The 14,378-nt window shown below is 43.1% G+C and overlaps 1 protein-coding gene and 1 long non-coding RNA gene across 3 annotated transcripts in view; both read right to left on the minus strand.

Moving 5' to 3' along the window:
- Window positions 1-13,938, minus strand: part of E2F5 (E2F transcription factor 5) — a 28,771-nt gene extending 14,833 nt beyond the window's left edge. Inside the window, exon 1 of one of the 2 annotated variants that reach the window (XM_086695737.1) lies at window positions 13,426-13,938. In XM_086695737.1, the coding sequence (XP_086551863.1) occupies window positions 13,426-13,659 (234 nt within the window). In that variant the 5' untranslated portion in view covers window positions 13,660-13,938. The remainder of the gene's footprint in view (window positions 1-13,425) is intronic. The other variant, XM_086695735.1, reaches the window with a different exon arrangement.
- LOC147572012 (uncharacterized) lies at window positions 8,804-13,413 on the minus strand. Its single transcript, XR_015246873.1, has 2 exons — window positions 9,502-13,413; window positions 8,804-9,275 (listed from the first exon to the last, which is right to left on the minus strand). It is a non-coding gene; the product is annotated as an uncharacterized LOC147572012 (long non-coding RNA).
- Window positions 13,939-14,378: the final 440 nt, after the last annotated feature.

The raw sequence follows: 14,378 nt of genomic DNA on the forward strand, positions 1-14,378 counted from the left end.
TTTGATGGTTTAGAAAAAAGGAGAAAGTGTAAAATATTCATCTAGGAGAGTAAGAGAGTAAGTAGTGTAAAAGGAATGCTGGACCCCATCACTACTTTTGAAGTTAGTGGTGGTGAATTTAAAGTGAGACCCACGTGCAATAAGAGTACATCCTCATCCCATGTTGCCGATTAGCTATTGAAGAAATGCACATGTGCATGCATCAAATGTGCTTAAGAAGGTTACATTTGCTATTATAGATCTGACCTATAAAACATAAAGGAAGCATCTATTTGTACCAAACCAACTCAAGTTGAGGGAAAAATAAACACAATCCTCTGAAAGAAATACATCTCCCCTCCAAATACTAAATCCTTTTCTAAAAATGTCACCACTGGGGCACCTGGGTGGCTCAGTTGATTAAGCATATGACTTTGGCTCAGGTCATGATCTCACAGTTCGTGGGTTTGAGTCCCATGTCCGGCTCTGTGCTGACAGCTCTGAGGCTGGAGCCTGCTTTGGATTCTGGGTCTCCCCTTCTCTCTGCCCCTCCCCCATTCTGTCTGTCTGTTTGTCTGTCTCTCAAAAATAAATAAATGTTTAAAAAGAAATTTAAAAATATGTCACCAGTTGTAAACAGTGTGGTATCTATACATGGAAAAAAATTAAAGCTTGTGATACCATTAAGAGGTGGGCAAGCTAAATCAGGACAGCTGAGATCGCATACAAGTGCTAAAAAGGGCTTAAAGAATTTCCTGGCCCCACCCCTTCACTTTAACAAATGAGTCCACTAAGACCCTGTGTTAACTCTGGGAGGGAAAGATTATGTGATAGGTTTATTTGAGTTAAGATTAGTTGCAGCTCATTTGTTCAAGAATGTTCTCCTGATGGAGCATGATGTTGCATTCAAAAGCACTAACATAAAAACAATAACTATGGGAAACATCCCGTCTTTCAGGTTCTCCATCTGCAAAGCAGGTACTTGACTCTCTTCCCGGCCCATAACCGTCAATACATGTGTACTCAGTGTTTTAGCTACTGTGCTTCAGAAACTAACACTACACGAAATTGGGCCAGAATCCAAAAGTAAAGAAGGTGCTATGGAAATACTATATAAAACCAATTCGATAATGAATTGCGCATATAAATGCACATGTACAGACACATACAGATGATGGGATGCCGACAATGAGGTGAAAAGAACTCAAGTGATGCACCACCCAGAGTGCCCATAAAATATTTTTAAGAAATTTTAAAAACTGAGTGAACTGCCTTTCAACTGTGCCACATGGATATTCTGTTGGTCTATCCCATAAGGTGTGGGATATGAAATTATTAGCTAATTTCATATACTGCCAAAGGTAATTAACATGTAGAAATGTTTGATTTCGACCCACAGTTAAGACCATGGATAAGCCAGTAATGGGATAACTGTGTAAGAGGATCTTCTGAAGATGTTACCTAATTTAAGGCTCACACCATTTTGCAAAGTAGTTACCATTTTCCCCATTTGATAGGATACAGATTCAGAAAGCTAATGGATAACCAAATGGAATTTGGCATTAATTCCATATTCATGAAATAAGTTTGTGGCAGAAATTTTCAAATGGGCTCTATAATTTCAATATTTTAGATAAGTGCGGTGTGCCATCAAAATTCCCAAGCTGTAAAAATTGCACTGAATAAGCAAAGTGCCACTGGTACTTGTAACACAAGAACTGTGTAGGTATCTAAGGCTGTGGGTAACACCTTGTGCTAGAGAATGAGGTCTAAAAATTGAACAGCCCCATACAGTAGAGATAAAGTGTTACAAGAGGCTGAATAAAAGAGAGCTTACTTAAGGTGGAGGCAAAAAGGAGAGTTCCTGGAAGAGGCTGCCATTGTGTACAATGAATGGATCTGGAGGGGATGGATATTAAATCAATAAGGAAATGAAATACCAAAAATAAAGAACTTACTTTAAGGATACAAAAGCCTCCCTCAAGAAGCAGCACTAAGCACACAGTATTTTAATTCCCACTCAGTATCCTGCCCCAAAGGAATTTCTCCTAAAAAATCTCCAGTCCTTTCAACTACCTCAAACTGTCATCCATAAATACGATATTGATACATATACCAGTATCGTGTCTAACTTTATTTAAATCCAAGTTAATTAACATATAGTGTTATAATGGTTTCAGGAGTAGAATTTAGTGATTCATCACTTATATATAACACCCAGTGCTCATCACAAGGGCCCTCCCCTTGTAGGGGAGTTCCCTATCACCCATTTAGCCCATCCCCCCACCCAACATCCCTACAGCAATCCTCAGTTTGTTCTCTGTATTTAACAGTCTCATATGGTTTGCCTCCCTCTGTTTTTATCTTATTTTTCCTTTCCTTGCACTGTGTTCATGTTTTGTTTCTTAAATTTCACATGAGTGAAATCATATATTTATCTTTCTCTGACTGACTTAATTTGCCTGGCATAATATATTCTAGTTCCATCCATGTTGTTGCAAATTCAAGATTTTATTCTTTTTGATTGCTGAGTAGTATTTCTTTCTCTCTCTTTCTCTCTCTCCACACACACACACACACACACACACACACACACACACACACACACGCGCACACGCATACACACACATCTTCTTTATCCATTTGTCAGTCGATGGACATTTGGGCTGTCTCCACAATTTGGCTATTGTTCATAGCGCTGCTATAAACACTGCGGTGCATGTGCCCCTTTGAATCAGCATTTTTTTTTTTTATCCTTTGGATAAATACCTAGTAGTGCAATTGCTTGAGCTTTAAATTTGTTCTAATTTTATATATATATATATATATATATATATATATATATATATATATTTAATGTTTATTCAGTTTTTGGGAGACAGAGAGAGACAGAATATGAGTGGGGGGGGTGAGGACAGAGAGAGAGGGGGAGACACAGAATCTGAAGCAGGTTCCAGGCTCTGAGCTATCAGCACAGAGCCCGATGCGGGACTCAAACTCACAAAACATGAGATCATGACTTGAGCCGAAGTCAGACACTTAACTGACTGAGCTACCCAGGCGCCCCTTATATTTGTTTTTATTGCAGTATAGTTGACATACAATAATTTATTAGTTTCAAGTGTACTACTCAGTGACTCAACATTTATATTCATTCTGATCACCATGATAAACCCAGCTACCACCTGTCACCATACAAAGTTGTTACATATTAGTGACTATATCCCCTATGTTATACTTTGTATTCCCATGTCTTATTTATTTTATAACTGGAAGCTTGAACCTTTGAATAAATTCTGCATACACTTTTAAAAAGGAACTTCAGGGGTGCCTGGTTGGCTCAGTGTCTGACTTCTGGTTTCAGCTCAGGTCATGATCTCACGGTTCATGAGTTCGAGTCCGCATCAGTCTCTGAGCTGACAGCTGCAGAGCCTGCTTGAGATTCTCTCTCCCTCTCTCTCTGCTCCTCCCCTGCTTGCTCTCTCTCCCTCTCTCTCTGCTCCTCCCCTGCTTGCTCTCTCTCTCTCTCTCTCCCTCCCAAAATAAATAAATGTTTAAAATAATAATAAGGAACTTCAGTTTTATTGTTTTACTCAAGTCACCAAAGATTACTCAAAAGAAGAAAAGAAGGTATTTGATAAAGTATCTATTTAAGTAGGAAAAGCCTGATGAAATTCTGAAATCTATAAATTGGAAACTCTAGATCTCGTCTAAGTCTTCAACTGCTTTGGAAATTCTTTTCTCATAAGTATTAACTTTTTAGAACAAGAACAAAATCAAGTGTGCATTTGCTCTTCTACCGTTTGGATTTGCCTCTGCACATTTTATATCTTCCTGCTGACGTAAGGCACAGAAGTGAGGGAATATGCTCGGAGATTGGCCCGACTTTATTTCTTTTTTAGAGAAAGAGCACCAGTGGGGGAGGAGGGTTCAGGGGGAAGAGAGAGATGAGGGAGGGAGGGAGGGAGGGAGGGAGGGAGGGAGAGAAAGAGAGAGAGAGAGAGAGAGAGAGAGAGAATATCTTAAACAAGCTCCACGCTCAGCACGGAGCCTGACATGGGGCTCAATCCCCCGACCCTGGGGAATCACAACCTGAGCCAAAGTCAAGTGTCACACACTCAACCAACTTGAGCCACCCAGGCACCCCCAGGCCCAGCTTTAACTTTATGACCCTGGGCAAGTTACTTAGCCTCTCTGTGCCTCAATTTCCTGGCCTGTATGAATTTTTTGTTTCTTATTTATTTTTGAGAAAGAGACAGAGGGCAAGTGGGGGAGGGGCAGAGAGAGAGGGAGACACAGAATCCGAAGCAGGCTCCAGGCTCTGAGCTGTCAGGACAGAGCCTGACATGGGACTCAAACTCCTGAACCGTGAGATCATGACCTCAGCAGAAGTTGGACACTTAACCAAATGAGCCACCCAGGCATCCCTAAGATGTTACTTTTGTAAGGATTAAATGAGCATATCTGAAACACTTAGAAGAGTGCCTGGCACATGGTAGGCATTACAGTTGTATTAGCTATTATCACTATTATTGATCCAATTTCTCCCTTAAAGTAATAAGGAAACTTTGTTCTTGGAAAGGTATATCATAATAAAACACCCCTACCTGTGAACTAACTTTAACACTTGGGAAGATAGTCAAGCACAATGAAGTATGAAAAAAAGCTTCTGAAGAGTAAAAATAGATATAAAAAATGTATTTCCCTACTCAAAACATTCACCCCATTTGGATCCTATGGACTCCTTCTTTTCTAGGATTCCTAATGGTTTATACCATTTAGTACTCTTTTTCTTTTTTTAAGTTTTTTTTTTTTTAACGTTTATTTATTTTTGAGACAGAGAGAGACAGAGCATGAACAGGGGAGGGGCAGAGAGAGAGGGAGACACAGAATCGGAAACAGGCTCCAGGCTCTGAGCTGTCAGCACAGGGCCTGACGCAGGGCTCAAACTCACGGACCATGAGATCATGACCTGAGCTGAAGTCGGACGCTTAACCGACTGAGCCACCCAGGCGCCCCTAGTACTCTCGATATTAAGGTAGACTTCATCTGAAAGTTACTACTTTCACCCCTAATTTCTCTTCTCTTTCTTTCTTGCCGGTCTGCCTTCAACTTTTTGAGTCCTTTGTTGGCAAGTTACTTGTCAACACCAGAATTGTCTGAATTCTTTTTCATCTACACAACTCTATTAAAAAGAAAAAGGAATTGCATACATTCACATGTACTATAGAATCAGGTTATTACTTATTTGATATATTTTGTGTATTATGCTTTCATGGTGTTACCTTTTCATGGATTTGTTAAGCTTTCTGTGTTATTTTCCCCCCTTAAAGTGTGCCAGCAGTTCAAAGTGTGTTTCTGGTCAGTTAACAGTTACCTTTTAAACTTTTAATAACATACAGAAAGACAATGAGGTATAAAATCAGTGAAAGCCTAACCACCACACCAGGACACTGCTAATATAATCTCAGTTAACAGCGGCTGTCAACTGGAAACTCCTTCCTACCCTTGTTAAGAATGCTCCCCAAATGTGTATGTTCCTGACTCTACAAGCTCTTCACTCCAGGAAAGAACCCTTCCCCACTCACTGAGGCCCTTTCACCCTTTTGAGCATCACTGCATTTGTTGCTTAGTCCCCCAGAACACACATAATGGAGATTCGGCCAAAGTCGTGCTGATTTTGCTCTTTTTCAACATTAAATGCAAACTTTCAAAATCTTGGGATTGTCTTCTTCCTAAAAGTCGAGAATTGTACTGTAAAAGTGGATTTTCCTTTATTCTATTATAGAATAATTCTCAAAACTGTTTAATTTCCACTTGAAATTAGGCCCTTTATTTAGCAGTGTAAGATTTAAGAGCTCTAATATGTTGCAATTCAAAGATATGAGCAGTAACTATATCAGAGCATATGAAAGGGGGACCTTTTCAATCCCCAACTTCTCACATTTTCCCAAATGCAGAACTCACCAATCTTAGCTCCTAACACTAGAAGCTATTTCTGATTTGTGAATAGGATGGGAAAAGGAGAGGCAGCAGGATTCATTCCATGGCTCTCAAATGCCAGCAGGAATCAGAATCCCATGGGGTATCTGTTTAAAATGCAAATTCTTGGGGCGCCTGGGTGGCGCAGTCGGTTAAGCGTCCGACTTCAGCCAGGTCACGATCTCGCGGTCCGGGAGTTCAAGCCCCGCGTCAGGCTCTGGGCTGATGGCTCGGAGCCTGGAGCCTGTTTCCGATTCTGTGTCTCCCTCTCTCTCTGCCCCTCCCCCGTTCATGCTCTGTCTCTCTCTGTCCCAAAAATAAATAAACGTTGAAAAAAAAATTAAAAAAAATAAAATAAAATACAAATTCTTAGGCCCCTTCTCTAGCTCTACATAACCCGATCTCTCAGGTCCAACATTACAATCTGTATTTTTTTTTTTATTTTTTATAAATTTTTTTTTTTTTCAACGTTTATTTTATTTTTGGGACAGAGAGAGGCAGAGCTTGAACGGGCGAGGGGCAGAGAGAGAGGGAGACACAGAATCGGAAACAGGCTCCAGGCTCTGAGCCATCAGCCCAGAGCCCGACGCGGGGCTCGAACTCACGGACCGTGAGATCGTGACCTGGTTGAAGTCGGACGCTTAACCGACTGCGCCACCCAGGCGCCCCTACAATCTGTATTTTTGATAAGATCCAGGAGAGTCTGATACATTTGCTATTCCATCTACACATTGAGAAATACTGTTATAAATCCCTTTCAGGCCCCCACCTTTCTTCAAAGGGGGGGAGGGGCTGTTAGCTTAGTGCAAAAATAAAACTTGCCTGGTACTTTTCACACAAGACACTGCCTCTAGCTATGGTGGCTACATCACTTCCTCCTCCTTGGGGCAACTATATGCATTTTGTACATTCTATTTCAGTAAGATATACAGCTTATGAGGCTTGCCCAAGGACACACTGCTGGGACCGAGAACTCAGAACTACTGTCTTGGATACAAGCCTATTTATCCTGTCCAGAGATGGAAAAGTGAGATGGCTGACTTCTTTTTCTTTTTTCTTCTTCTTCTTTTTCGTACTGAAGTTGTTTTTGAAATGACACGAAAACTTTGGAGGTGGGTACATGTTTTGCTTACCGCGGTGGTTCAGGGTGTCAATTCTGGCATTTATATGTCAATTCTGTGGATACTTTTTTTTTTTAAGAAAGCTCTGTGCCCAGTGTGGGGCTAGAACTCATGACCCAGAGATCAAGAGTTGCATGCACCACTGCCTGAGCCAGCCAGGCACTCCAAAACTTTTCTTCTTTCTTTTCCTTTTCTTTCTTCTTCTTTTTTAAAAGTAAGCTCTACATCCAACGTGGGGCTTTAGATACTATGGATACCGATTGCCACTTAACCTCATCATACCTCACTTTCCTATCAGCAAAATGGAGATAGATCTCCTGTACACTTTTGTTATGAGGATTATTGATATTGGGTTGATGTTGAATAATTAGTCATTGGAATAGATGTATCCAGATCACCTTTTTATGTGCATTTTTAATAATTTTATTTTTTAGAGGAGATTTAGGTTCTCAGCAAAACTGAGCAGAAAGCAGAGTTCCCCATAGACCCCTGCCACCACAGAGGCATAGCCTCCCCCACTATCATTATCTCTCACCAGAGACATTTGTTAAAATTGATGAACCTAGGGGCACCTGGGTGGCTCAGTCGGTTAAGCGTCCGACTTCGGCTCGGATCATGATCTTCAGGTTTGTAGGTTTGAGCCCCAAGTCGGGCTCTGTGCTGACAGCCGGGAGCCTGGAACCTGCTTCAGATTCTGTGTCTCCCTCTCTCTCTGCTCATCCCCCACTCATGCTCTGCCTCTGTCTCTCAAAAATGAATAAACGTTGAAAAAATGAAAAGATAAAATGATGAGTCTACATTGACATGTCATATCACTCAAAGTCCAGAGTTTACATTAGGGTTCATTCTTGGTGTTATACGTTCTGTGGGTTTTAACAAATATGTAATGACATATACCCACCATTACAGTGTCATACACAGTGGTTTCATTGCCCCAAACATTCTCTTGTGCTCTGCCCTCTCGAGAACTTCCAGCAACTACTGATCTCTCCCTGTCTCCATAGTTTTGCCTTTTCCAGAAAGCTATAAAGTTGGAATTTTATAGTATGTGGCCTTTTCATATCAGCTTCTCTCACTAAGTAATATACATTTAAAGTTCTCCCATGTCTTTTCATGGCTTGATAGCTTTTTTTAAAAAAACAAAACAAACAAACAAAAAACACTGAATAGTATTTCTTTGTCGGAACATGCCAGTTTATTTATCCATTCACCTACCAAAGGACATCTTGGTTACTTCCAAGTTTGGGCAATTATAAAGAAACCTGGTATCTACATCCATATGCAGGCAGACCCACGTTTCCAACTCATTTGGGTAAATGCCAAGTAGTGTGATTACTGAATCGCATGGGAAGATTATGTTCAGCTTCCTAAAAACTGCCAAATGGTCTTCCAAGGGGTCTGTACCATTTACATTCCCACCAGTAATGAGAGTTCCTGTTGTCCCACATTCACACCAGTATTCAGTGTTTTGTGTTATTTTGCCATTCTAGTAGGGATGTCGTAGTATCGCTGTTGTTTTATATGTTTTTTTTTTTAATTCTGGTAAAATACACGTGGTATAAAATTTACCACCTTAACCAGTTTTAAGTGTGCAGTTCAGTAGTTTTAAGTATATTCACACTGATGTGCAACCAGACCCCACTACTCTTCTCATCCGACAAACTCCAAATCCATAGCATTAGTTTGCTGGGGCTGCCGTTAACAAAGGACTGCAGACCGGGTGGCTTAAACAACAGAAATTTATTTTCTGACACTTTTGGAGGCTAGAAGCGCAGGATCAAGTTGTTGGCAAGTTTGGTTTCTCATGAAGCCTCTCTTCTTGGCAGATGGTCACCTTCTCATCGTGTCCTTTCACAGGCTTCCCTCTGTGGACATGCATCCTGGCATCTGTGTGTCCAAATTTCCTTTCTTCTAAGAACACCATTCTGATCGGATTAGGCCCCATCCCAATGACTTCATTTTAACTTCATCATCTCTTTAAAGGCCCTATCTCCAAATACAGTCACATTCTGAGGTATGAGAATTAGGGCTTCATCATATGGATTTTGAGAACACAGTTCAGCCCATAATGTGTTGACGCATGAAACTTCCCTCTCTCCCCTTCCTCCTAGGTCCTGGCAATCTTTTATTTTCTGTCTCTAAGAACTTGACCACTCTAGTTACTTCATATAAGAGGAATTACACAGTATTTACCTTTTTTTTTTTTTCAACATTTATTTATTTTTGGGACAGAGAGAGACAGAGCATGAACGGGGGAGGGACAGAGAGAGAGGGAGACACAGAATCGGAAACAGGCTCCAGGCTCTGAGCCATCAGCCCAGAGCCTGACGCGGGGCTCGAACTCCCGGACCGCGAGATCGTGACCTGGCTGAAGTCGGACGCTTAACCGACTGCGCCACCCAGGCGCCCCAGTATTTACCTTTTTGTAACTGGCATGCCTTCAAGGTTCATCTATGTTGTAGCATGTTTGGGAATTTCCTTCTTTTTGAAGGCTGAATAATCTTCCATTGTGTGTACATATCACATTTTGTTTGTTTATTCATCTGTTGATAGACATTTGCACTGCTTCTATCTTTCGGCTATTATGAATAATGCTGCTATGAACACGGGGTACAGAAGTATCTGTTTAAGACCTGCTTTCCAAATCTTTGGGCTATACACTTAGAAGTGAACCTGTCCTGAGAATTTTTAAGCATGCACTAAAGTTCTGGCTGTACTACTAATATATCTTTCCCCAGGCTAATTCTGTCTTTATTCTGTGACACCAAATCTTTGCTTTATGCCACAAAGTAAGACGTTACGTTAAATTATTTATTTCATCCAGGGCATATATTAATTAGCTAATCATAAATGGGTATGAGTCAGGGACCTGTGAGATAAGAAACATCGTAAATACTTTATCATTTTAACCTAGGTACCATGCAGTCAATTTGTAACATAATTATCAGAGATAAGCCATCTTAATCATGCTTTAAAAAGTTCAAGATGGTCCCAAAATGGCAAGTAAAGAAACTCAGATAGAAATTATACTTAACAGGAGTTTCCAAAACAATACACAGACAGTTCTGACTTATCTTAACAGTTCTTTAAATTCTTACTTCTGGAAAAGTAGAACCCTAATTTAATTTGTAAAATAACGTGGAATTTACCATCAATACCCTCATTTTTCAAGTGATAGCTCAATACCTCTCTCTTCTGTCATGGGTAGAGGGATAAAAATAATCATGCAAAAACTCATGTTTCATTACAAGAAATATTCCATGTTCTTACACAGATGAAAAACTTAAATGAGAAATTTTTTGTTTTGTTTTAAGGAATACTAAAAGGAATTATAGCATAGTAAGAAAAACGGTCTACGTTCAAATCTCAGCTCTGTCACTTTCTGCTTCATGATATTGGGCAAGCTACTTAACATGTCAGTTTTCTCACCTGTGAAATGGGGGCATTAGTTAGGCTCAAGTTTCCAAGTTGTTAAGATGATAAAATTAGTTAAGATCTGTAAAAAGCCTGGAACAAACTCTCAATAAATGGTAGCTATTAACAGCATAAGCTGGCAAACCAGATAAAGCTTGAGGAGCATGAGGTAATGTGTCATCTCACTGGAATAAAGAGATGTGACTACTGTACCCACTTTTATAAACAAGACTATGTGGTGTGGGAAGGAGATATGATTAAGTTTCTCAAAACACTTTCGAGGTGTTTCTAATCCCTTCTAATTGTTAAATTATACTTGAACAGCTTTATTAGAATTTATTTGCTTTATTGGTCTACGTTCTCAATTAGTTATGTTATGAAGAAGAAATGCATCACCAAGATGGAGCATTATGTTATTTTTCAATAATGTATGTCATGGTTCACAGTAAGAAGCATCACTGGAAAGATTTCACTGCAAGATTTTTACATGAGTAAGATTTTACACATACATGAAAATAATTGAAAAAATATACGTAAATAAATGAAGTATGTATATTTTTCATGTATATGTGAAAAAGAATGATACTCAAAGTGTACCTTCGGAGTAAAAAAAAAAAAAAAAATCACTGATATAAAGAGACAAAACGTAACTGCAAAAACTTTTGAAACTTTTAAGGAAAGTTCCAGGATGAATGAAACAATGTTGTTATGAACTGTTAAACTCCACTCTCTACTCACTGTTCCTGTGACTTCTGGAGAACAATGCAATGGCCATAGATCAAACAGGAGGAAGTCTTAAGAATTTAAAAGCAAGAAATGCAAAGTTCCATCATTTTGCCAGGTGAGTTGAGAAAGAAGCCCTCAAAGTTTGGGGTGCCTGGGTGGCTAAGTTGGTTGAGCGACTGACTTCGGCTCAGGTCACGATCTCGCAGTCTGTGAGTTCAAGCCCCATGTCGAGCCCCGTGTGAAGCCCCGTGTGGAGCCCCGTGTGGAGCCCCGTGTCGAGCCCCCAGTCGAGCCCCGTGTCGAGCCCCCAGTCGAGCCCCGAGTCGAGCCCCAAGTGGGGCTCTGTGGTGACAGCTCAGAGCCTGAAGACTAACTCAGATTCTGTGTCTCCCCCTCTTTCTGCCCCTCCCCTGCTCACGCTCTGTGTCTCTCTGTCTCTCAATAATAAATGTTAAAAAAAAAATAAAATGAAAGAAAGAAAGAAAGTCCTCAAAGTTAAACCCTCAGAGTGCAGCTGTATCTGGAAAACCCCAAAGTTCCCTGATTCCCTCTACTGAAAGCACAGTCCATTTACACAGTAAATTCAGGATACAACTGAATGTCTAGATTTTGAACGATAGTTTACAAGCCGTGTTTTGTAGCACGTCTGGCACTCTGATGACCTCATGGCTTCCTTTGAAATCCTTTAAACCAAATCCATTTTAGTTCTTGACAATCTAAATACTATATATGCCATAAAGTACTTTCAGGGAGGAAGCAAGGGAGGAAGAGGCTATAGAAAAAACAAGGAATTTCCAGAGTTGGGGGGAAATTCCAGCAATAACACTTCAAAAAAGAAGATAGCAGAAACTACTTCCCCAGATGCAAAACGCACCTACCATGCCTCATTGGAATCCGAATAATTCAATTCCACGATCGCTTAAGGAACACCTACTGTGCTCAGGGAAAGAAATGGGCATTCTCAGACAAAACAGCAAGCACCCTCTGGGCTACAGTCGGGAAGGCCCTTGGGTCTTCCTTCCTCTCTACCTTCAGGAAGTACTATAAAATGCTCTCTTTCAGATGCCCCTTCTCTTGCTCTAGGCACAGCCTTGATAGTCTCTGTCACTCTTTCAAGCCAGGTGAGGTGGTCCCTCCTGCACTCCTCTGGCTGTTGGGACCAATCATCAGTGTAAAATCAGATTTCAGATATCAGGGACATGGCTAGGAGATGTCTGCAGTGAGTAACAACTCATTAGTAATTTCTGTTTTCAAAGCTTTCCTTCTTACTTAAACTTGGGGCACTGGTTGAATTTTAATTCAAGTAATCACAGTCTCCTGCTCCTCAGCGTTGTGGAATCCTTCCAAATCCTGCTTGGAACGGTTAAGTCATTTTGTTTAACCCAACAGCTTTCGATGCATGTTGTTGTTTGAAAAATGTGAACTGTAGTCCACGACGGAAGCACACATTCTCAAGAAACAGGAGAGCTTACTGAGCGCTTCCCCCTCTTTGAGGGAAAGCTATAAAACATCCCCTTTTTGTGTGATGGCATATCTCACTTTTAGAAATCTGTACCATATATCAAATTAAGTTAAAATCAAATACCCCCCCCCCATCAGGATGATGAAAAGAAGTGTACAAGGAAGAGGGTTTTTTTCTTTATTACTATTATTATTTCAACGCGGAATGAGTGTGTAAAGTTCTTTTTTTTTTTTTCTTTCATCCGCAAAATCGGGTTGTTTTGTTTTGAACAACGGGAACACCGTCTCAAGTAGAATAGCCTATGAAAACCATCAATTCCCAACAGCAAAATCAATCCCCAGGTGTCTCCAGGCAGAGTGCCAGGGTCCCCCCTGCGCCTCTGCCACAGGTGGACGCGGAGCAGCTAGGACACTCGGGCGCCCTCGCGTTCCTGCGCCAGCAGAAGCCACGCGGGCGCGCTCCAGGTACTGGGCTTTGTCGAGAGCCCGGCGCTGCGCCGGGCCCCATTGGTCGTGCGGCCGGTCGGGGCCACCCGGTCCCTCGTCCCTCCCCCATCCTGGAGTCGTGGGCCTGGGTACCGGCCACATGGCCCTGGCTCTGGGGGGGGGGGGGGGGAGGGGTCGCCCGGTCCCCGCGGGGCGCGCCCACACCGCGCCGCCAGACCCCGCGCTTCAAGGGGGTGGGCTTCTCTGGGGGCCGCGGGCAGCTTAGTCCGCCCCCATCCCCGCCTCCCGCGCTCACCGCTTTGAGATCCAGGACGCCGTCCTTGGCCTCCTGCAGCAGCGACACGAACTTGGTGGTGAGCAGCCCCAGGCTCTTCTCGTGCCTGCTGCTGCCGCCCCCGCCGCCCCCGAGCTGCGGCGGTGGCGGCTGCTGCGGAGGCTGCGCCTGGGAAGGCTGTGGCTGCGGCCGCTGGCCCTGGCCCTGCCCCTGCGGCGCCTGCTGGCCCGAGCTCGCGGGCTCCGCCGCCGCCATCGCGTCCCCACGCCGCGGCGGTGCGGCCGCTCGTGCGTCCCCGCCCGCGGCCACCTGCCGGGCCCGCTGTGCAGCGGCCGCTCCAGCCGCCGCCGGCCGAGAGCAGGGCGGAGGGGCGCGGGCGCCTGCAAACAACAGGTGCGCGCGCGGCGCCCACCGAACTCGGGGCGGCTGGCGCGCGGGGCCTCCGCCCCCTCCCCAAGCCCCTGGAAGCGTGAATGGAGCCCACGACCGAGGGGAGGGGGAGTGGAAGCGCAGAGAAGGGGCAGCGAGGGGTGGGGACCCGAGTTTAAATGGCAGGAAGTGACGTCGCGGCCCGCGGTTGCCTGGAAACGCATTTTTCTGTGGCAAGGAGGAGCGCGCCGGGAGGAGGGGGAGCGTAGCTACTGTGTTTCACACTCGCCTCCCTACGGTTGGTGAGCTGCCTCGAGGAAGGACGACTTCCCGCAGCCAGCTCAGGAGAAAGCAAGGACTTCTCTGCGGCAGAAAATCACTATGCCCAGTGGCCATTAGCTCCTGAGCTGTGAAGGTGGTTGGTTTCTCCATTTGTAGAGCCGCGGGAGATCGGCTTTGGGTCCCTTATGGTCTTTGGGTATTATCTGCTGAGCGCGCTTGCCGAGCTTTAAAGTCCTTTGCAAACATTTCAGTGACTCGGACCAAGTGCTGAGTTTTATTCAATAGATCGTCCTTTTAGATTTGTAACGCAGGAAAAGCAAAAT

The sequence above is a fragment of the Puma concolor genome, chromosome F2 (genome assembly GCF_028749965.1).
Source record: "Puma concolor isolate L17-30 chromosome F2, mPumCon1.1.hap2, whole genome shotgun sequence".
Taxonomy (NCBI): domain Eukaryota; kingdom Metazoa; phylum Chordata; class Mammalia; order Carnivora; family Felidae; genus Puma; species Puma concolor.